The sequence below is a fragment of the Harmonia axyridis genome, chromosome 7 (assembly GCF_914767665.1).
Source record: "Harmonia axyridis chromosome 7, icHarAxyr1.1, whole genome shotgun sequence".
NCBI classification, from domain to species: domain Eukaryota; kingdom Metazoa; phylum Arthropoda; class Insecta; order Coleoptera; family Coccinellidae; genus Harmonia; species Harmonia axyridis.
In genome coordinates, this window is record NC_059507.1 from 15,494,106 (window position 1) to 15,516,756 (window position 22,651).

The 22,651-nt window shown below is 33.7% G+C and overlaps 4 protein-coding genes and 1 non-coding gene across 10 annotated transcripts; 1 reads left to right on the plus strand and 4 right to left on the minus strand.

The window, feature by feature from the left end:
- Positions 1-1,022: 1,022 nt before the first annotated feature.
- LOC123685033 (lipase 3-like) lies at positions 1,023-6,438 on the minus strand. Of its 4 annotated transcripts, none has more exons than XM_045624591.1 (8): positions 6,322-6,438; positions 5,277-5,402; positions 4,513-4,702; positions 3,917-4,031; positions 3,250-3,496; positions 1,779-1,931; positions 1,312-1,542; positions 1,023-1,248 (listed from the first exon to the last, which is right to left on the minus strand). In XM_045624591.1, exons 2-8 carry the CDS (start codon positions 5,382-5,384, stop codon positions 1,081-1,083), a joined length of 1,212 nt encoding a protein of 403 aa, XP_045480547.1. In that variant the 5' UTR covers positions 5,385-5,402; positions 6,322-6,438; the 3' UTR covers positions 1,023-1,080. The 4 variants fall into 4 exon arrangements, with proteins under 4 accessions (XP_045480547.1, XP_045480550.1, XP_045480548.1 ...); XM_045624594.1 differs by lacking the exon at positions 6,322-6,438 and adding an exon at positions 5,766-5,913; XM_045624592.1 differs by lacking the exon at positions 6,322-6,438 and adding an exon at positions 5,458-5,583.
- On the minus strand, positions 5,815-5,921 carry LOC123685518. Its single transcript, XR_006748316.1, has one exon. It is a non-coding gene; the product is annotated as a U6 spliceosomal RNA (small nuclear RNA).
- Positions 6,439-6,955: 517 nt separating the features above from the next.
- LOC123685034 (spondin-1-like) lies at positions 6,956-15,852 on the minus strand. Of its 3 annotated transcripts, XM_045624597.1 has the most exons (11): positions 15,597-15,852; positions 14,489-14,686; positions 13,159-13,370; positions 12,904-13,095; positions 11,968-12,177; positions 10,636-10,890; positions 9,418-9,993; positions 8,272-8,455; positions 7,962-8,140; positions 7,251-7,599; positions 6,956-7,105 (listed from the first exon to the last, which is right to left on the minus strand). In XM_045624597.1, the coding sequence occupies exons 2-11, from the start codon at positions 14,664-14,666 to the stop codon at positions 7,098-7,100; spliced, it is 2,343 nt and encodes a 780-aa protein (XP_045480553.1). In that variant the 5' UTR covers positions 14,667-14,686; positions 15,597-15,852; the 3' UTR covers positions 6,956-7,097. The 3 variants fall into 3 exon arrangements, with proteins under 3 accessions (XP_045480553.1, XP_045480552.1, XP_045480551.1); XM_045624596.1 differs by having other exon boundaries at positions 6,956-7,599; positions 15,484-15,852; XM_045624595.1 differs by having other exon boundaries at positions 6,956-7,599; positions 15,597-15,851.
- Positions 15,853-16,412: 560 nt separating this feature from the next.
- Positions 16,413-18,964, plus strand: LOC123685035 (arginine--tRNA ligase, cytoplasmic). Its single transcript, XM_045624598.1, has 5 exons — positions 16,413-16,586; positions 16,641-16,790; positions 16,852-17,062; positions 17,245-17,497; positions 17,582-18,964. Exons 1-5 carry the CDS (start codon positions 16,542-16,544, stop codon positions 18,927-18,929), a joined length of 2,007 nt encoding a protein of 668 aa, XP_045480554.1. The 5' UTR covers positions 16,413-16,541; the 3' UTR covers positions 18,930-18,964.
- Positions 18,965-20,067: 1,103 nt separating this feature from the next.
- Positions 20,068-21,714, minus strand: LOC123685036 (etoposide-induced protein 2.4 homolog). Its single transcript, XM_045624599.1, has 6 exons — positions 21,384-21,714; positions 21,206-21,327; positions 20,902-21,133; positions 20,415-20,806; positions 20,284-20,358; positions 20,068-20,230 (listed from the first exon to the last, which is right to left on the minus strand). The coding sequence occupies exons 1-6, from the start codon at positions 21,393-21,395 to the stop codon at positions 20,113-20,115; spliced, it is 951 nt and encodes a 316-aa protein (XP_045480555.1). The 5' UTR covers positions 21,396-21,714; the 3' UTR covers positions 20,068-20,112.
- Positions 21,715-22,651: the final 937 nt, after the last annotated feature.

Sequence of the window (22,651 nt, forward strand, 5' to 3'; positions counted from 1 at the left end):
ACTTATCTTGAACTGAATGGAACATATCAGAATCAAATCAAGAAACAAGTAATAATTATTTACATATTTCAATTCATAATAATTAAACGAATTATCATTTAATGAAAGAAAAATCGAATGATTATTCGAAAGAAAATGAAAATGAATGAAGTAAGTGTTCGAAATGTCCACCATTTTGTAAAATGCACTTAACGGTTCTGGAACCCATACTTCTTATACATTTGCTTATTTCGTCTTCTTGAATACCTTCCAATACATTCTCAATCTTCTCGCGAGAAATCACTATTGTTGGATTTGTCATTTGTTCCAAAATCGAACTTTATTTTGATATCATTACGATATAAGTTTTGCAAGGCTTGGTATTCAAATTTAAAATCATTGTATTCACGTCTCTTGACTATTTTATTAACAGCAGTTTTTGATAAATTGCATTCACTACAGATCCGACCCAAAGAAAATTGGATAAGGGTCAAAATCACCTGAAAATCAACTTTGAATGACATTGTTTGATATATCGTTGAATTCAGCGTTAAAAGTTATTTCGAAAAGTGTCATAAAATATAAAGGTCCGCATTGAAAAAAATGAGGTTGAGGGTGGCCCAGAGAGCACGAAACGTTAGATACGAAATCTGATTACGTCAAATTGGGAACAATTTATTTTCGAATAAAAAATTCCTGTAACATTTTTTGATAATATTCGAAATAAAGTGGGAAAAAAATAAAAATCAAAATGACAGAATTTACTTTTTTTAGGATATCTCAATAACCGGCCCTGATAATCTCGATTTGTTTGTATAGCGTAGCTAGCTATCAGTTTCAAATAACTGTACTATTTTTCTTATTTAACACTGAGGAAGGTTTCGAAAGATTCAAAACATAAGCAATTCAATAAACCTACTTCTTTCAAATTTTGGTACATTCCTCTCAACTCTTCATTTGAAATCTAATCCGAATATGATCTTATATTTCTAGATTCTGTGAAAATATGAGGAACTCTTACGTGAATTATAGGAATAAAAAAATCAACCTTAGGCAGATTTTATTTACATACATTCAAAGAACAACTTCAACTAATCTAACTTAAACCTTGGCTATCACAGTATAGTTCTTCAATACTTTAACTAGAGGCTCATAAACTACTTTGAATGCATCCTTCCCGAATAAAAAGTCCACATGGTTGAACTTCTTCAATGGAATCAAATACATGCCAACGAGATTGGTCAATTGCTTGGACATTCTTAGGACATCCTGAAAATAAAATACCGTAATGAAAAATAAGTATAAATCGCTAACATCGGCTGAAATACTCACTATTGGACTCGCGAAAAAATCATTTGTCGAATACATCAAATACATTGGCACTTCTATTTTGGTTAGGTCATATAATGGTGGAGTTTTTGTCCCATACTGCTTCAGGTTTCCTTCAATACCATAGTCGTATTGTTGAAAATTTCCATCGAATTTTATTTCTTGGCCATAATGCAGAACTGTTTTGGTTGACGATCCTGCAGGGATATGTTGCAGGACTACAGGCATTATATCCTGCAAGTATTCGAAAGAAAAAAGCTACGTCAAAAATGATAATAATGATTTACATGATAAAATGATAATTCAAAAAAGTGTCACCTAAAAATAATTAGACACAACTACTTCAAAAAATATTAAAAAAATCAATGATAAAAACATAGTCATTAAAAGTTAATCAAACAAATTAGAAATAATAAAATCTGATTGGAAAATATAAATCTATGTGTCATCAGAAAATAATATTAAATTACCTCATTATACTCGTCTTTATCAGCTCCACAAAGCAAAAATATTAGATTTTCGCAGATTTTTCCACCATCCGTTATTTCACATTCATAATTCAACAGTTTCATTATTTTGTTATCTGGAAGAAATTGCTTTATTCCTAAATGTTTAGCGATCCACTGAAATAGAAAAAATTGTCAAAAACTAATTTTTATGTTAGATATTCTATTGAAAATGGGTAAATATTGTTTGTAATCTGAGAATTTGAAAAAAAATTTTTGGTAACTTTTCGTTTTTAGCAAAAAAATTGATGAAATGTACTTTGTACAAAGCACTGATATATTTTTAAACTATTCGTGAAAAAAAAACCTACCAAAAATCATTTCAAAAGAGGTTAAACTATAATTTAGTGGAAGCCGTCGTAGAGTGCTTCTCTCTACTTATTTGCTTCGAAAAAAAACGAGAATGAAGTGAATGTACAACTTCCTACACCATACAAAGTTTGGTCATCGCAGGAGCGCCCGAGAGGAAATGAATGGGTACCAAAGTTTGACTGATACGCGAAAAACCACATGGTGGTAATCCCTCTTCAGTGTTAGAAAGCTCTGATAGATCTTGTCACTTGAGCATCACTAGTTATATTTTGAACGATTACTATACTTCAATCGCACTTTTCTGTCAAGCTATATCATGAATGCAATTTCAGCATCACTTAGTATAAACATGAAAATATTATCAATCAAAAATAATAACGTGTGGGAACGATACGAGTATTATCACCGGTTCCACGACAACCACATTTTGGTTTAAAACAGCGATATGCGAATTATCAAGAACGCCCTGAGATAAGTTCAAGAAAATATCATCAACAGGAAAGAGTAACTATTTTCACATTCGATAATATAGGTTTAAAAGCATCAACGACAATGGAAGGCATGATAACCACAACAAAAATATGATATGAAGTAGTTACCCCTGCAGGTACAATCTGAACTTGCATAATACAGGGTCTTTATAAATGATTGTAACATCGCAGTTGCCTTTGAATTAACTTTTGCCGCCCCTCACTAAGAGTCCCAACTTAACTTCAACTATAAGTCATGGAATTGACAGCCATGGCAATTGAATTATTAATTCCCAATCAAAATATAAAAAAGAACAAAGTGTGATTGTATTTATCATGAGTCAGTGTCATTCTATATGAATTATATAAATTAAAGCGGCAAAATAAAAATAATTCAAAGGCAACTTCGGTGTTACAATAATTTATAGAGACCCTGTACAAAGAGCATCAATGTAACGTGCAGAAAACATAAAATAATGTAATCATAATGAAATACCCAGTGACAACCAGAAACATAGGTATAACTATATATCCATAGGTTATGGGCCCAATTATACTTATACTCTTCTACTGAAAAGAACATGATTTATAGCTCTTCCGAATCTTGCGTTCTTATTCATAGACTTTTCATAAGAAAAAAATTATATACAAACCTCCTCTTCGCATATGAAGGGTGTAAGATATCTTATTGGAGAACGCACATTCTTCATATATGCTACAGGAGCTAGAGACACCATCAATTTGACCAGTTTGGCAATTTCTGGTCTCAAAGAAGAGAACACATAAAACATGGTAGTGCCCATGGAATGTCCCACATAAAGTATCTCACCTCCTTTACCTGTCGTCGTACTTATGAATTGAATTACTGCTGGTAGATCGTAAACACCCATTTCATGCCAACTATAACAGAAAAAGAATAGCATTGAAATATTATTATTTAATGAAACCTCTTATTGGAAAACCCTGAACAATAATACTTCTGAACATATTTGACATATTTTACATTTTCAAAATCGTTGCCTCTGAACAACTTTATTCCTGGATATACTTGGAAAATAGGGAAAAATGATTAAGTTCAGAATAAAGACAAAAACTTCTTAACCTACTGTGCAGTGCTAACACGTTTTACATTAATTCAAATACAATTAACAAGGACCTTTGTTAGGATCGAATAGAACACCCTGACCTTTAAATTCATGGCAAACTAGTTAGTTATTAATCTCACTCGTTGCAATTACTCGACATTGTATAAATAGTTTATAACAACTATAACTTTATTGAAAAAACTTCAATTTGGATTATTATTGTTCATACACTAACCTGAAGTTCCAAAACTGTTCAGAGTCTAGTTTCAACTTAGTATGTCCAATGGAATAATGATTTCCTCTGGCATTTCCAAGCCATACGTCGTAGCCTTCATCGGCTAACATAAAACCTGGAAGAAATTATTAATATTAAAGGAGGCCATTCGCAAATCTGTAGTAAAGGCTCTAGTAATTCCTTTTGTATTCTTTTTATCCGATCAGGACCGGGGTTTGGGGTGAAACATTGAAGCGACCGTTTCAAGCGCCTCTATTTGAGGGGCGGCAATCCAGCCCAGTTTTCTGGTCGCCTATTCATATTTCTTTCTTGATTTTCAAAAACAACATAAGGTTTTTCCATTTTTTGCGTTTTTTGAAAAAATAGAAGTAGGTAACTTTTCGTTTTTCGCAGAAGAATGGGGAATATATCCCCCCCCCCCAGGAGGAATATCCATTATATGTAACAACCTTATATATCACAATCTTATTATGAGTAAGCAAAATTCTTTGAAAAACTTGAAACTTGAAAAATTGAAATTTTTTTTCTGTATCCCCCCCCCCCCCAAGGCTTATGTCTGGGTACACCACTGTAGAGAAATGTCAAAAATTACTTACTCAACGATGTATTTCCTTCGTCCACCCAATCAGAGCTACTGGATAACAGGCCGTGTTGAAGAAATATAGGTTGGCCTCCCTTACTCCCATTTTTTGATCCAGGAATTCTGTGAAGTGTGAGTAAATAATCATCTTCTGTTTCCACTATATGAGATTCAGCTGGATATCCATGCCGCCTTATTATTTGAAGCTGAAATATATATTTTTTTTATATATGACCGATTGTTATTTCAATATTTGCTACTAAACAATTATTACTGGATCGCTCTATTCCTTCGTGACAATGTCTCAGTCTGTGATATTCAAATTTTGAGCAGGTAATGGTCTCAAACGATAATATTCCATCGACACCTAATCATGAAATTGGAAAAATATAATGATATAATATATAATGATATGATGATACTGTATGCAATATTTATCACCGCAAAGTAAAAGCACTTATATTAACAAAGATATGAATTTTTAAAATGTCCATTAGAATTGATGATCTCGGGTTCGAATCCCGTAGCTGCCTATTCATTAAAATTTTTTTTATATTGATGATTTTTTTTTTCGTCACGTTTCGAGATATTTCAAGTTGAAAGAGGAAATAATTAAATGAAATTTGTGTGAAATTTCCAAACTCAATTTATTCCCATACGCTCATTCATTTATCATATCACCTTTCTATATTCCATAAAAAGTTCGATAACTAGCAACATATATTAAATATTCTACGATAAGAGTGATAACGGATTTTCGAGTTAAAAGTAAATTCTTACTGTATTCAGTCCTTCATCGGGGTCAAACTTCCAGTCGGAATATCCAATAACTAACTTTACTCCACTGAATATTGCAATTACAAAAAATATTGTAGGAGGTAGGACCATTGCATGAATTCTAGATCACTGAAACAGAACCAAAATATTTGTTATTTCAAAATTTTTGCGAATTTATTATTATTATTAAATATTTCAGCGTGCTACTGGTGTTGGTTTAGATTTATGGTATACCACAATTTATCAGTCTAACAGCGAAATGTAAGTTTTAACAAGATACTCCACGATGTTTGAACCCATGAGTCATCAGTCGATTTCCCATTATTATTTATAATGTTTTAATGTCCCTGAAGCAAAACATGAAACCTACGCAGAGGGAAATAAAATAGATATGAAAAAAATGTTGGAAAACACTTAAATTACGAAGATAATCAAGTTTATGAATTAATATTTCAATTTCGAAACAAGTATGACAGATCATAATATACATACGCTCAGATATTTATGCAGGTAAAAATTACTTTCAAAGGAAATTTGGCAAAAAAATGTGGAACGCTTCACGATTTTGCGTGTCATCCTTGCGCAGGGGCCATGCTAATCTTCTCTGTATCGTTCCAATTTTAGTATATGTACCGCCGAAGCGAGTACATCTATAAATGGATAGGTTGCAGTATTTGAGTTAGAACCTTGGCAGAACAAGAGAGTAATATACAGCTATTCAGTTTTGATAGATAATCATTCAATCTATAGCTAAAAACCTAAATCATACGAGAAACTTTAGTTCTACTAAATACTATTCTTTATAGTTATATGTTTGAGAAAAAATATAATAATTAATACGAAACAATCGAAAATGCGAATGATAATTGTAATTTATTAGGTCAGGCATTGTTGGTTGCCTAGTATCAGGATATTTTAGACACCATCTGTAGTGAATGTCTCGCATCATCATGCAGAATTTTAATCAATAGGAAACAAAAATAAGGTTAGCATAAAATCGCATAGTGCAAAAAAGCTGACAGATTGTGCATAAACTAAGTGAGCTCACCGACAATTGGAATGTTTTCGTATCAATACTACAGATAACCGGAAAATGTTCTGGTAGTAAATAGAGAAAACCAAATATTAAGTTCTAATGTAAATGTAACCTCAATTCAAAGGCAGTTCATCAGTTCAGCCAATATAATAATCAAAAAACAGGTTACTTCCAATCACCAATATTGGAATTTTGTTGTTTCTTCGAAAGAAATATATCATTTAGTTTAATCGTCTATTCGATTCGTGAAATAAAATAAATTTCAGGTTCTCATAAAATAGAGGAACATAGCTTCATCCCTTATATGGAGGGCGAAGTCATAGGCGTAGGAAGAAGAGGGGAAAGACGTAGGTGTATATACCGGGAGGTTCAAAAGTCTGGAAACAGTGAATTTATTTCGTGTACAGGTGGAAAATCAGAATTCTGATACTGGGGTCATTAGAATCGTACGGACCAATCAGATTTTGGACCCAAAAGGGCCTTATACGAGGTCCAACTTTGACATTTCAAATGCATACCCATCTTTTTTATTGCATTCAGCGGGAAATTTTACAACCGAATTGGTTGAAACCAAAATTTTTTCGTCCTTTTTTCGGACCTATGCACAATTCTTGATAGGTTAGAAGGGATATTGTCTTATTCAAAATAGTCTGTTAATTTTATATTTATTTTTAAATTACAATATAATTTATCTATAATAAATATCTAACTGTTGTAATTAATTTAGGGACCTGTTTTTGATGTAGTTCTCAAAAACTAATAAGAAGAGAGGCTGAGCAGCCATCGTTTTAATAACCTGCAATAAAATAATTTGTGAATAAATGTTGTCTAGTAAAACTGTGATTATTATCAATCGATCCACATATGAATATACAACACAAAGTCATCGACACTAGTCATAATTCATATTTATTTCCCAAATTAATGCATAGAAAGTACACCTTTGTCAGAGCAAGCTAGTGGAAGTGGACACTTTTTTTCATCAAGTCTTGGACCACATGGTTTCCCATTATTTCTTGGGTACACTCTGATACTTCTCGTTCTTTGTTGAATGGCCGAATCACCACAATTAACACTACAAGGAGACCATTGGGACCAATTTGACATAACGCAGTCAACAGGTTCATCTTCGGCTAGTTTTGCGGGTTCTGTAGAAGTAACAACGGTTTCTTCTGTCGTTGGCTTTGTTGTAGAAGGTTCTTCAGTTTTTTCTGGATTGCATGATATGAAACAACGTTTTTTACGCATCAATTTTCGTGGGCAGGGTTTACCTCCATTCATTTGGTGTTGCTGAAATTATAGGAAAACAATTTTAGTCAATATCAGATGTGAAGATCATCTCCTTCCCGAAAACATTTGTTTTCAAATAAACTAAAGTTTTTATTGCAGGGAATGTAAAAAAACGCAGCGTGGTGCAATAACCCTATATTATTCCTAAAAAAACAAGGATGAAATGTAAAAAGGCGAGCCTGCAAACTGGGCCGAATTGCCGCCCCTCAAATAGGGGCACCTGATACGGTCGCTTCTCTGTTTAACCCCTAAGAAAGGACCTATAAAAATGCACAGTTAATATGAATTTGAAATAATTTCTATCAAATATTTTCACTTTACTTTAAAATTTTCACTGATAATACATGTATAATATTCCTTACCAATATCTGACGATGTTGGTATGTCCATCCTCTTCCGCACTCACCATTTTGTGGTTCACAAGGCCCCCAAATAGAATATTCAGAAACTTTGCAGTTTGCTACAGGGCCAAAAGGTTGTGAATATATCTCTGTTGTGACTTGATTGAAAATGTCCATGCCTCCAACGTTGTGTTGTGCCTCTGAAATATAAAAGAATGATGTATGTAATTGAATTTATTCTCGAATTCTTATCTATTAAGAACTCAATACAATCTACTCAATTTATTTAATGCACTTATCCATCAGAAAGAAGAAATCTTTTGAATCTTACCATCACCTTCTTCTGCACACTGAGGTTCGTAGCAAGTTACTATCTCCATATTTTTACATCCCAATTGCTCAATTTCTTCCTTTTCGTCATTTTCGAGTGATCGCAATCTGGTCTTGACTCCCTCACCGCATGTAACATTGCAAATACTCCAATAACCCCAATTCAATTCTAAGCATCGTGGATTCTGGGGAAAAATTCAATGTTCTAATCAATTTTCAATTTGAAAGAACATGCCGAGAGTGTTTTCAACGCTCCAAGAACGGTGATTTCGACGTCGAAGGCCAGGTGGAAGAGAGAAAGTTTTCGAATATGCAGAATTGGAGGCATTTCTTGATCAAGACTCGTGTCAAACGCAACAAGAATTGGCAGGATCATTGGGAGTGACGCAACAAGCCATTTCACGCTGAAAGTCATGGGAATAATTCAGAAACGAGGAAATTAGGTGCCGTACGAGTTGAAACCTAGTGATATTGGACGGCGTTTGTTTGCTTGTGAACAGAAATCATTGAGATATCCCGACCATGCTTCCACTTCGACCGCCAAACCGAATATTCAAGTTCCATGGTCATGCTCAGTATTTGGTGGGACCAGCACGGCGTAGTGTATTATGAATTGATAAAACCGAGTGAGACAATCATAGGCGATCGTTATCGAATGCAATTAATGCGTTTGAGCCGAGCATTGAAAGATAAATAGCCTCAATACAACGAGAGACACGATAAAGAGATTTTACAGCATGACAATGCTCGACCCCATGTTGCGAAATTGGTCAAAACATATTTGGAAACGTTGAAATGGGAAGTCCTACCCCACCCGCTGTATTCTCTAGATGTTGCTCCCTCGGACTATCACTTGTTCAATGTATCAATGGCACACGGCCTGACTGACCAGCACTTCCGGTCTTATGAAGAAGTGAAAAATTGAATCGATTCAAAAGATGACCAGTTTCTTCAACGCGGGATTCGTACGCTGCCCGAAAAATGGGAGAAAGTAGTGGCCAGCGATGGACAATACTTTGAATCATAAATGTATGACCAGTTTATCACAACAAAGCCTCGAATTTCGGAAAAAAAAACGGCGGACGCAAAGTTGTACGCCGATGAGTGTAAAGTTCTGAAGCTGTTAAAAAACACCCAATATATTTACCTCTGGGGGATCCTCCTCGCACGTATCGGTCTTTGTGTTGCACTCCTCGTTTTCCTGCAAGTGGGAAGGATCGTTGAGCTCGCACAGTTCAGCAAACTCTGGATTCTTAAACTTCTTATCGTGAGTCCTCGTTCCGTTCCCACAGGTGGCGCTGCAAGAAGACCATTCGCCCCACTCCGTAAGTTCACATCTGGTATCATTCGTTGGCAAGAAACATTTACCCAAGTTGCAATGCTCTACCTTCCTCAGATCCTTAATATCTTTGCACTCTTCCTCGTCTTCGGGGTTCACGAATTGCCTCTCTTGGTACTTCATGCCTTTGCCACAGGTCACTGAACAAGGCGACCAGTCAGACCACTCTGTAGTGCTACATCCTTCTTCCGTGGTTGTTTCAGATGGGTCCACAGTGGTTGCTTGGTCGCTTGTGCATTCCTTCTTGTAAGTTTTCAGTCTGGTTAAAGACAATTTAGCGAAAGGTTTCATCTCCTTGCCATTTGGATCGTAAAATGGCGAATTTGAATCATTGGTTCTGATTTTTTGGATGGTTTTCGGTTCGATGACTGACTGGTTGGGACTCTGAAAGTAGAAAAACAGCTATGTAATTAAGTAGTGACCTTTATTCTAAGCTTCGTGTGTATGCCATCTAAACAAGGAATTATGTTCACCGTGTTGCTTTGAGGCATGGGCAGAGACTCATGCTGCCTCGATTTGGTTCAGCCATGTTTCAGCGCTCTTTAATGTGGTGAAATTGCATAAAGAGAGGCTGATTGCATGTAGGCCTTTTCTTTGAATTCATTGAGAAGAGAATTGAAGAATGTATTATTTTTGAGCCGATTACAGATTTTGTAGATAATATTCATTTATTTTTTTATTGTATTTCCTTTTGTTAATTTCTAATTTTTGTTTTTTCTTTGTTTGTATTTTGTCGGGGGTTGAGTGGAGTAGCCTTGGCTAGACTTCGCTCCTAAAATTGCAAAATAAAGACTCTATTATTGTTGACGTGAAGTCCCGGCATAAAGTCAGGTAGCGATTATCTCCCCGGTCTTGCCTGAAATGTTCCTATACTAAATTTGAGCCATGATAATAAAAGAGATAATTATTTCTAGGATTTCTGTTGACTGTTCGGCAATTGGCGGATGAATGAACAAGCTCACAAAAGTTGCTGACTTCCCTAATTTTTTACAAGAATTTTTCAGAAGAAATTATTTCAATACTTACGTTATATGAAGGAGCATCGTCAGTGCCGATGTCCCAAGGATACAAATTCAGTATCCGTTGCTCCGCCCAAGTGCAATCATGGTGGCACAATTCGAAATTCGAAACTCCCAAGATCCAATCTGGTGACGGTGTTATTTTCGTTACGATGGAGACCAGGTGGTTTTTGGAGTCGACTCTGAAGAATGCGAATGTTTTTCCAGTAATATTCGGGTATCTCAAACCATTAGCCTTGATTACTGTCCTGACGGTTTTTCCCTAAATGAAAAAGTATATCAAGTATCAAGAACGGTAAGCATATATCACCGATAAAAAAGACTATCGTTTGCAGGCGGTGAGTAGCAACAATTTCAATAATTTTAATAAATAATATAGAATTGGCTAACACCTGCACTTGGCAATGAATGAAGAAAATACAAAAAGAAAAATAAGTACGATTTCCAAGTATGTAATATCATACGATATTAATTATCTATCTGGTTAATGTATCAACAAAAATGCCATCAACATAACCATTGTCAAACAGAAGATTTTCACGCTATTTCATAGGAATCACAATCGAAAGTAAACCAAGGAGAATGCATGTCATCAAGGGAGAGTAGCGATATACCGGTTTCACCCTTATTAGGGATCATCAGTACCGCATAACTCAACCCAAGATGACGAACAAACGAAATAGCAGGCATCTTATTGATGATGGGTTGGGTTAAGCGGTACTGATGATCCCTAATAAGAGTGAAACCGGTATATCGCTACTCTCCCTTGATGACATGGATTCTCCTTGGTTTACTTTCGATTGTGATTCCTATGAAATAGCGTGGAAATCTTCTGTTTGACAATGGTTATGTTGATGGCATTTTTGTTGATACATTAACCAGATAGATAATTAATATCGTATGATATTACACACTTGGAAATCGTACTTCTTTTTTTTTGTATTTTCTTCAATAATTTTATTTCATTAGATAGTCTTAAGGTTTCGTGATGCTCTAACGTTTTTGCCCAATCTCTGTAGTTTTACCTCAATTTGAATAAATTAAATTTCTCATAATTACTAAGAATTAATGTTGCTACTTCTTCACGAAAGTTAAGGAAGTTCAAATGTTTTGTGGCAGTTTCAAAATTTGCCGATTCTTGCCGATGAGAAATAAAAGGTTTACTTTCTTATATCTGAATGGACTTTCTCAGTTTCAGGCATGTTCTTGTGCTAACTCTACTGAAAAATACTCCCTTAAAATCTTCATACTGAATTTTTGATACACCTTGTATAATGAATGAGCTTGTTTTGATGGACATTATTATCAGTATCGAAAATAAGTAAAACATGGAACCCACCATTTTTTCCTTTAGTTCCTTCTCCAAACTCCTAGTATCGCCTCTCTCTCCTAAAGTTTTTATGCTTTGGCTGGCAACCTCCTCATAATTCCAGAAGGATTGATCGTTGCCATGTGAAGCTCCAACGATATCTCCTAATTTGGTGTACCAAATGTTGGATGGGTAATCTTTGGGGTGAGTGTTTCTTGTCCACAAACCTTCGAATACGAGCTAAAATTAAAGGTTAAAAAAAAATTCTACAGAAGCATTGACGCAAGGTGGTGAGCTACATGCGTGCGCTTTCAAACTTTTTTCCGCAGACAAAGAGTTATTCAACCTATCTTTTGGCTGATTCTGGAGCTGATCTTTTAACCGTGATAAAACATAGTGGCTGGAAATCTAATTTGGTTGATGAAAGCTAAATTGAAACTTTAAGAAAAAGTATAAAACGAAAACTATGACAATTCTAGGTGCTAGTAATCTTTTTAACGGAAAATATAGCCTCAACATCTGATGATATTAAGTCAACAACATCCACAAAGGACGTTTACATACATAGAATATCTAGTAAAGTGCATCTTGCTTTAATTCATCTAACTGTAAAGCTTTTCATGTAAATTTTTACAATAAATGAGATTTCATATTGTAGTGACTCTGTCTGCCCGAGAGGTGGCGTTATGGGTGTCGCGCCACACTTTACTGCGGTCCCGGTAGGTTTATATGCAGGTCGCCGCGTTGCACCAGAGTCACCTCTCCACGATGGTATGAGAGGTTGTCTTAGACAGAGATTGCTGATTGCCTAACTGAAGAGTCCACCAGCGATCTCGGGACGAAACTAGAGAGAGGTCGCACCTACATAATTTAGAGTTAAATAATCGAACAAAGGACTATTGTCAAACCATAATCATTATATGACAATTGTAGATAATAGAAAATAACAAACTCAATTTTTGTTACCTCGTATTTTGCTTCGTCGCAAGCACAGCAATCATCTAGGACCTCTGGTTGCACATCCTCATTCTCTGAAACCTCTTCGCACATGATCTTGGTCAACAGCCCATCCTCACTGAACCAGCTCTCCTTGCTCTCCACAACTGTAGCTCTGAAGGCCACGCAACCGCTACCTGTAGGAGGTGCAATCCAGTAAACCTATTTCAACGTTCAAGGTTTCACATATACAAAGATTCCTCAGACTTTTAACAATATACTCACTTGGATAGAGTCCTTGGAGACGGAATTCGTCTGGGTTATTGTGTTTTCGCAAGCGATACTGAACTTGGACAGCTGGTGATCAGCCAACCTAAAATAACCAACACTGGAGTGTCCTACCTCCAATTGGTTTTCTACATTTTCTTGTTCGACGGAAAGTATGAATTCTTTGAACATGTGCTTGCCCTCTAGTACTGGGTTGCTCTTCAAGTTTACTGGAGAAAAATTAGTATTATTGATGGCAATATGAACGAAAAGTTGGGTTTATATATCGCGCAAAATCCTCGCGAAATGATTTTTCGAGGGAATTGCGCTTAGTGTAGACGCTGCTTTATACGCGTGTATAAGCGTTTCGTTGAAGAATCAAGGAGAGTGCTTGCAGCTTTTTGAGCTCTTCAAAAACCGCGAAAATTTGTGGAATCCAAAACACAGTGGCTACATCGGCTGGAGGAACAAAACAATTTTCCACGTTGGCTGCGAAACTGAAAAAATGCGGCTCTCACAAGATTTTTTGTTCAGTTTTGGGTAATGCCAAATTTCACTCGTAGCGAGTAAGTTTCGGCCGATTGACTTTCGCGAGGAAGTTTCGCTCATGTAAACACAACTTAAGATCATGTTGGAGAGGAGATTACTTGTAATTGTAATTTCTAGTGTCTGTTTTCTCTTTGTATGGTTTATACATATTTAGGGATTGAGTTGAATAGTTTAAGCTGAACTTCGGCCTGATAGTATGTACCTTTTTGAACGCTCATTCTTGGAACCTATCATTTTGTCACAATTTCTACATAGGCGTACAACTTTGCTTCCGCCGGTTTTTTTTTCGAAATCCAAGGCTTTATTGTAAAAAAACTGGTTATTCATTTATGATTCAAAGTATTATCCATCGCTGGCCACTACATGCTCCCATCTTTCGGATAGCGTATGAATAGAAAAACTGGTCATCTTTTGAAGCGATCCACAAATCGATCCAATTTTTCAATAAATAAATATAATGAGTAAAATACTGCGACTACGCATTTTTTCATTGTCCGCACTGTGATCAATTTTGAGATGAAAAATATTTTTGTTCTCAGATTTCAACTTTGGTTTTGTGCCTGCATATCTGTTGGTATGTGCGCTCCACATCTAGACAAACTAACCGGCAACAATACCATCATAATGAATCATATATCATGTATAGAGTGTTGTGGTCTCAAAGGGCACAATTGTCGCATGGATGAACGAGCCTTCAAAAAGCTCCAAACGCCAAGTAGAATTTTCAATTTTCGTGAGTTGAGATATTTATCGTTGAATGGAAAAAAAGTTAGAACAGTAAAATTTTACAGTGTTTTACCTGTATATGTCTGCTCTGCCACGTAACTTGTAGGGTCATCTGAAATATCGATGATATATTTCATGCCATCTGGATTTTTGGGCCTTAGGATTCCGTCAGGGGTCCTATTGCATCTGCTGAGACCTTCAATTTCTCTCAAAATAAGCAATATAGTCAGAAGTATGAATACCTTCTTCATTCTCCTTATGGATTTAATCTCTAAAAAAATTGATTTATTGGCTGGTTTATAATTAGGTAGGTAACTAAAGAGCAAAATTATTCCTTATTGTTGCTGACTGAGCAAAGTTCATAATTTCAAAACTAAAAGATGTAAAATTTTGCTTTAAACAAATACAATATAGTTTATAATATCATCAAACATTTTTGATAAAGTGAGTGAATCTAGTCTGGAATGGCTCAATAAGTGCGATTAAAAATTGTATTCAAATTTTTGCACATTTCCACAAATTTTTAGCTACCACATCCACCGCTAGCCCAGAAAGGTTTTTCTCAAGCCTAAGAATACTGAAAATCTATTTACGTAGCACTACGAATGGACATGTAACAAAAATTGGTGCCGTTGGATTGGTTTATATAATAAGCAGAAGGCTCTAATTGTTTTGATTTGCTACAAATGATAAAAATTATTAATGTGGTCGTAAAAAGTCAAAAAACAATTCCCTTCTTTTCACATGAATATCATTTCATGTAGATACATATGTATATTTTTTTTTCAAACTCCCCCCGAAACTCAACCCTGGCTACGCTCGTGATCGACAGATATCTACAAAAGACCATAGTTCTTTTTTGAATGAGATAAAATAGGTACTCATTAAAATATTGAATATAAATAAAATAAATTATTCATATCTCTATGTATTATTAACATAGTTATCTAAATTATGATATGTTTGTTCATAATAATTATACAAATGTTTACTTTTGTTATTTTGGATGTTGGTATTGAAGTTTTTATCAATCATTTGACACAATAATCGATAAAGAGTAAAACGCACCTCTTGCAAATATTGCAGCAATTCAAATTTGTTGAAAATTCTTGATGAGAATCTTAATAATTTTATCCACAACTTAGTTCGAAATCTTGGAAGCACAATATTCAACCAATTACCTTTATAGATAAAATTATAAGATGAAATGAAGACGCACCAATTTTCAACAATTTCACCAGCACAGTATTGATATCAGAAACACTTATCAAAGAATGAGATTCGAACTTTGGCCTTCATTATAGCGAATCTTGAACTAAATTCGTAGTTAATTATCACATCGAACGTCTCTTTCAATTAACGAATTGAATAATTAGTACGGTACTGATTCACCACAATGGGCTGTGATATAAAAAAAGTTTCAGAAATATTTACTGGAACTACACGAAAGCAAACTATAATGATAGAACAGAATTTATTAAAATTAATAATCAAATTCTTAAGTATATCTTGCAATGACCACGGAAAGAAGCGTGATGAAGAATTCTAGTTTAGCATTTCCTTTAGAAACTAATTCTTATTCAATTTACGTTAAGGAATGTAGAATAAGAAATTCAAATGAAAAGCAAATCGACTCTCTAGAGATTTTCTCGAAAACTATGAGAATTGAGCGGAAATTCCTCCAGCATAATTTTCATAACAAACAGTTTTTGAAAGATGAATAAAATATTTTGTCGAATCGCTGGAAGTAATAAAACATTGTGTAAAATTTGTAGCTTTTTTTCAAATTTTGTTCAATTTGGATATTCTCTATGACAATTGATTTTCATAATAACCAAAATGCCTATCAGAATTTGTATTCCGACTAGGTACCTATTAAAAAATATAAACATGACTGATCATTCATTAGTTTAAGAATTATAATCAACAGATATTTGAATTTCAATCGTGATGAAAAATTCAATGCTGACGGTCATTCAAATATTATTTTAATCGGTTGAGAACATTGCACTTGCAGTTCAGAACTAAACGCTGTCATAATTAAAATTAACCTTACTTTTTAATCCACGTTTATATACTTGCTATCATATCTTTAATTAAATTATTTGCCCTTGTTTTATTCGAGAATGAATAATTCGGTTTCAGATATCGAAAAGCAAACTCACTGTGCCGTAAGATATTCAAAAAAAAAAAATTCTAGGAATAATAACATTGATCAATTTTAGGAGCTACAGCTTAAACTCTTAAAGAGAGATATTGAAGAATTGCAACAAGGGATAAATGAAAAAATTGTCATTTCCAAATGTGATGATGAACTCTTAAAGCTTCAAACAGAGAACTCCAAGCTAAAGCATCGCTTGAAGATCTTACAAAGGGTATTAGTTTTTGCCTAGATATATGATTAATATATTCAAAATTTATACCCCTCCATTTCAGGCAATTGAAAAATATCCATCAAATGTTCAATATACGGAAATGGAGAGCATACAGGGAATATTAACTAATTCTTTCTCGAAAGCTATTGAGGAAGCTTTCCCTGATCTAACTGAAGCTCCAGTAGTTATTAGTTTATCTGGAAATAATGTGAAATTTGGTGATTACCAATGTAACTCTGCAATGCCAATATCTAATTTACTGAAACAAATTGGTTAGTTCAAATATTTTTCCACCAAATAAGGAAAATGATTGAATCTTATTAGAAAAATTTTTAAGATTGCTTCATTAAGATTTGAATGAAGTTAATACTTAGTGAAGTAACAAAATCTATAGTTTTAATCAGTTTCAATTCCAGACTGTATTATTTTATATTGATAATAATTTTTTGAACAGGAAAGAAAATTTCACCTCGTGATGTTGCAAATGATATTCTCAAACATTTATCACCTCATGAGTGTATTGAGAAATTAGAAGTTGCTGGTCCTGGATTTATTAATATTTATCTTAATAGACAGTATGGACTCTCTAGGTTATCAACTATATTCTCTCACGGTGTTAAACCACCAAAACTTGAAAAAGCCTTGAGAGTTATTGTAGATTTTTCATCCCCCAATATTGCTAAAGAAATGCATGTTGGACATTTGAGGTGAGAGCCAAATAGTTTTATCATATCTTAAGTAACTGAAGATTATACATCCTTCATGTCAATTCAAATTAATCTTTCTTCCAGATCTACCATAATTGGCGAGAGTATTTCACGTTTGTTTGAATACCTTGGCCATGATGTCCTTCGGTTGAACCATGTTGGAGATTGGGGTACTCAATTTGGTATGCTTATAGCTCACTTGAAAGATAGATTTCCAGATTACCTAGAGAAATCACCACCAATTGAAGACTTACAAACATTTTACAAAGAGGCTAAAGTTCATTTTGATAATGATCCAGAATTTAAGAAAAGGGCTTATGCTAGTGTTGTGAAGTTGCAATCTTTCGAAGAAGATCATGTGAAAGCATGGAAAATGATATGTGATGTTTCTAGGAAAGAATTCCAAAAAATTTATGACCGATTAGGTATAACAGTGGTAGAAAGAGGTGAATCATTTTACCAGAAACATATGGAGGAAATAGTGAAAAAATTGTCTGAAGAAGAATATTTGATTGAAGATGAAGGAAGAAAAATTCTTTGGGGGGAAGAACCTGGTGTAGGAATACCTATGACCATAGTTAAATCTGATGGTGGTTTTACTTATGACACTTCTGACATAGCAGCAATGAAACACAGAATTCAGGATGAAAAAGCTGACTGGATAATATATGTAACTGATGCAGGACAAGCTACACACTTCCAGACATTGTTCAAATGTAGCAAAAAAATTGGAATAGTTGATCCTGAAAAACACCGTTTAGACCATGTTGGTTTTGGAGTTGTCTTAGGTGAAGACAAAAAAAAATTCAAGACCAGATCTGGAGATACAGTGCGTTTGGTTGATCTTCTTGATGAAGGACTCCGACGGGCTTTGGATAAATTGAAAGAGAAGGATAGACATACTGTTTTAACAGTAGATGAGTTAGAAAAAGCACAAACGTCAGTAGCTTATGGCTGCATCAAGTATTCGGATTTATCTCATAACCACAATCATGAATATGTTTTTTCATTTGATAAAATGTTAGAAGACAAGGGTAATACTGCTGTATATTTACTTTACGCATATACTCGCATTAAATCTATAGCAAGAAATGCAAATTTCTCACCCGAGGATATAAAGGAATTGTCTAAGAAATATTCTATATCTTTAGAACATGAAAAAGAGTGGAAATTAGGCAAGGTTCTTCTTCGTTTTCCAGATGTCCTTTTCAAAATCACTAAAGATTTATACTTGCATTGCCTATGTGAATACGTTTATGAAATTGCTACTACATTCACAGAGTTTTATGATGCTTGCTATTGTATCGAAAAAGATTCTTCAGGAGATATTGTCAAAATAAACCATGGAAGAATTTTATTATCAGAAGCAACAGCTTTAGTAATGGAGAGATGTTTTAATATTCTTGGATTAAATCCTGTTGAGAAAATGTGATCCAATGTTTTATTCAATAAATGACTTGAGAAAAATTCCTAGTTTCATTTATCGTTTTACAGAAAATCCATCGGTTGTTCCCAAGGTTATTATTATTATTACAAGGTAAAGAGTCAAGGCCAAGCCTATAAACTCACAAAAATTGAATATATGAAAAAATACACCGAAACTTTAAAAAAATGCATTACAAAAAAAAAAGTAATTCACAGCTCCACAAGTAGCACTCACTCGCGACGAAACCAGGTGTCTCAGTTGTTTTTAAAAGAGTTCACAAAAACTGAGTTCACCACCGATGAAGGTAAAGAGTTCCAAACGGTAAACACGCGGTTTGTGATGAAGAACTGTCTTTGCGATGTTTTTAAACTTTCCTTTTATTATTTAAATTGAACATTATTCTTAAAAAATGAGAAAAGCAATGGCATGACGTCGAAAGCTGTTGCATGCTTGTTCAAATTATCATTCATGTAATGTGGAAGTAATTCATTCATGAGTGCTATCAGAATATAGAAGAAAATATACAACTATTTCAAATAGTGTGATACATATCCAATATGCTAGTTCGTCTAAAGTTGTGTTTAATATGTTATTACTGTATATTCCTTATTGGAATAATACTAGTTTTGAAACTGAATAAATTTATCATATATCGGTATAAAAATATAAGAAGCGTAGTCTGAATTTTTCATTAGCTCAGATCGTTGAGTCTCTACTGCATATTTGTACTAAATCACGAATGAAGAACATTCAAGTTCATATATTTCAGATAATTGATCTATTAATTGAAACCTACAAATTAATTTTAATGAATGTGTAGATCAGAAATATATGAATTTGAACGTCCTTCATAAAACCATAAATTTATTTATGATAAATGCAGTATCTTCTTGCCATGAACTCAAAATCCCCACGAAAATTCCATCTTTGTAACTCGGCATGTATCCAAGCCTCCTTATCATTTCTAAAAATGAATCGCTATTCTCGAAAAAAAAATAATCGGACAGAATCGATTTTGCCCTGAAATTCTCCATTAGTGAATGAAACCAAATGTTAGTCGCACTTCTCTTACAATATTACATTCCTGCCATTTCCTTGAAGCAAGCATTGAAAAATTCTCCCGCACAGAATCAAAACTCAAAAGATTGAGAAATCATTTATTTTCTTTATAAAATAATTCTATCAATGATTATTTTTTCAAGGTGGGTGTTGAAATATGGTTATTGGAGGTTGTCCCCATACTGATCCTTTTAATCAAGAAATTAGTGATCATCACAGCTGGCTGGAAGAATGGTATCGAGCATATGCTGGAAGAAAATTTTATTTAATCAATTAACAATGAATTGCTAGTTTAACTTACCGAACATCTTCTTCTGGTTCTGAATGATATGTGCTTATTAAATAAAATGGAAACAAATACCCGGCAATTAAGGCACTGAAAATATGAAACAAATTAAAGGAATCTGATATATTAAATGACATTGAACCTACTTAACGCAGTATGAATCAGAATATGTTGTTACCACAGCATAAAAGAAACTGAATCCAATAAAGTAAGGCCAATTCTTTTCGATGTAGCCCAAACGCCTGTGCAAATTCCATGTAAAGTAATACCATTTGTATTCAAAAAGACACAAAGAATACCAAATACTCGTAAGAATTAATATTATTAATTGTAGGAACCATTCATCAGGTACAAAGTGCAATTTGGTATTGGGAAAGCAGATAGACCAAATGGTAGGTAATAAGGAAATTGTTAGCAGCTGAGTTCCATAAAAAAATTGCACAACAAAGTTGAAAGCCATATCAGCAAAACGCACTTGCACACTTTCCCATCCTTGAGGTTTGCCGTTCTTCAATTTATGAACATCTTCTGCAATATCCTAAAATAAAAGATACAATTTAATCTAGCAAAATATCATAACAGAAATTTTTGAATGGAACTAACAAGAATATTAACATTTATCAACATACTCACTTGAAATAAATAGAAATGTCCAAGTCTGTAAATTTGTACGGGAAATATACGAAATATAATCCCAATACAATAAAAAACTGAAGTTATACTTAAAATAAAATTTTCATGATTAGTCATGGACAATATGTAATAACATACTGGGAAAAGTATATATATGACTGGTACTATAAGCACAGTAAATATACCATTATATATAAGTGTCCTCTTCAACGAATCTAGAATTGTAGAATCTCTGAAAAATAAATTGATGTCATAAGTTTTGAAAAGAAATAAATTTGATACTACGGTACAAGACTGCACTTACTCTCTTTTCCTTTTTGATTCAAAACCAAGAAAACCTTTGACGCATTCTGTTATTAAAACAGGTATATATAAAAATCCATGAAAACTATCGCATATTCCTTTCAATGCTTGAATAAATATCTCCTGAAAATTCGCATCAAATATATTGTCAGTTTTCATATAAATATTAGCGTACTTACTACGCAATCCATGATAACTGCCTAATAGTTTATATCTTCACGTAGGTGAAGTTTTTCTTAGATCGTCATAAGTACTTTCTAGTGATTAAAAAAGAATTATACATCGTCAAGAAGCAGCATTGTTTATCACTAAATAATTATGAAAGTTAATGAAAAACTGATAAATGTTGGAGAATAAAACTATATAAAATTGTCGTATAAAATGATTTCAACACTATAGAATTGCACATTCTATTTGAAATTATCAGAAAGTCATGTTAATTATCATATAAAAATTTTATCCGTAACCAGAATTATAGTGACAAAGGTTAAGGATGAGCTGAGTCTCTGGGTTAAGGTGAACAATAGACAAAGATCCATAGAAATTAAATATTAAGATTTCTTTGTTCTTGTATTCTATGTATCTCATTACCTAGCGACAGTAGCGACCCAAGCTCTTAATTCTGTGTTCGGTATCCTCATAGACATAAAATAATAATAATAAATTATATAAAATCACAGACTAATCTGTGATAAAATAATCAATATCAAGCAATCTGTCTGTGCTCGATCACAAATACAAGGGAGGTGGAAGTTTAGTGTCGCCAATCACAATCGAGCTAGCGGAAGCTAGCTCGAATCCATAGGCGTGCAGAATCCTGATTTGATAGTTGAATGTTCCATCAGGACTCCTCTATTTATAACTTCACAATAGCTAAATCATTAAACTGAGAAAAACATTAACTTTTTTGATAATTTGAATTTTTATAAATAAATCACATTGTAAACTATTTTTTAGCATCAATTGATAATTTCGAAATGAATCAAATTATGTTACGCTACTGCTATAGTGTCAAGTCAGACAAGGAGCGAAGAATGTTTTATTATTAGTATTTCAAAGGCCATTTTTTTTTTTTTTTGGAACGACCAAATGTTATTCAAATTATACTGTACAAGTCCTTTTATACTGTATAAAAAAAAAAATCAGATATTTCAAAATTTCTGCACTTTTATTTATAAGACTATAAGGTTCTAGTTTCAAGGAATTTTAAAAAGATCTGAATAGTTTTAAATCTTTATATCAATTGTATAAAACATGTTTTGTACAATGTTGTGGAAAAATAAAATTGTTGTTTTGTTCCATTGTGTACTCTTCATTAACATATCCTTGATCATTGATTTTATTAACTGTTAATATCGAGTGAATAATTGCAATTTGGGAATATAACTTCTATAAACAAAGAAACTTTAATATTATTACAATTTTTGAACTGTGAGCGGTAACAGAA

Excerpts from the sequence above, each read along its gene's own strand:
- LOC123685035 (XM_045624598.1), top strand. The coding sequence starts at position 16,542 with ATGAATAATTCGGTTTCAGATATCGAAAAGCAAACTCACTGTGCC. Across the intron at positions 17,063-17,244 it reads TAATTTACTGAAACAAATTG|GAAAGAAAATTTCACCTCGT; the intron begins GTTAGTTCAAAT and ends TTTTTTGAACAG. Across the intron at positions 17,498-17,581 it reads ATGCATGTTGGACATTTGAG|ATCTACCATAATTGGCGAGA; the intron begins GTGAGAGCCAAA and ends TCTTTCTTCCAG.
- LOC123685033 (XM_045624591.1), bottom strand. The coding sequence starts at position 5,384 with ATGGTCCTACCTCCTACAATATTTTTTGTAATTGCAATATTCAGTGGA. Across the intron at positions 4,032-4,512 it reads CGAAGGAAATACATCGTTGA|GTTTTATGTTAGCCGATGAA; the intron begins GTAAGTAATTTT and ends AATTTCTTCCAG. Across the intron at positions 3,497-3,916 it reads GAACAGTTTTGGAACTTCAG|TTGGCATGAAATGGGTGTTT; the intron begins GTTAGTGTATGA and ends TTTCTGTTATAG.
- LOC123685036 (XM_045624599.1), bottom strand. Across the intron at positions 20,807-20,901 it reads GACATTTCTATTTATTTCAA|GATATTGCAGAAGATGTTCA; the intron begins GTGAGTATGTTG and ends CTTTTATTTTAG. Across the intron at positions 20,359-20,414 it reads TCTGATTCATACTGCGTTAA|TGCCTTAATTGCCGGGTATT; the intron begins GTAGGTTCAATG and ends TCATATTTTCAG.
- LOC123685034 (XM_045624596.1), bottom strand. The coding sequence starts at position 14,666 with ATGAAGAAGGTATTCATACTTCTGACTATATTGCTTATTTTGAGAGAA. Across the intron at positions 13,371-14,488 it reads GGCAGAGCAGACATATACAG|TAAACTTGAAGAGCAACCCA; the intron begins GTAAAACACTGT and ends ATTTTTCTCCAG. Across the intron at positions 10,891-11,967 it reads AGGAACTAAAGGAAAAAATG|GGAAAAACCGTCAGGACAGT; the intron begins GTGGGTTCCATG and ends TTTTTCATTTAG.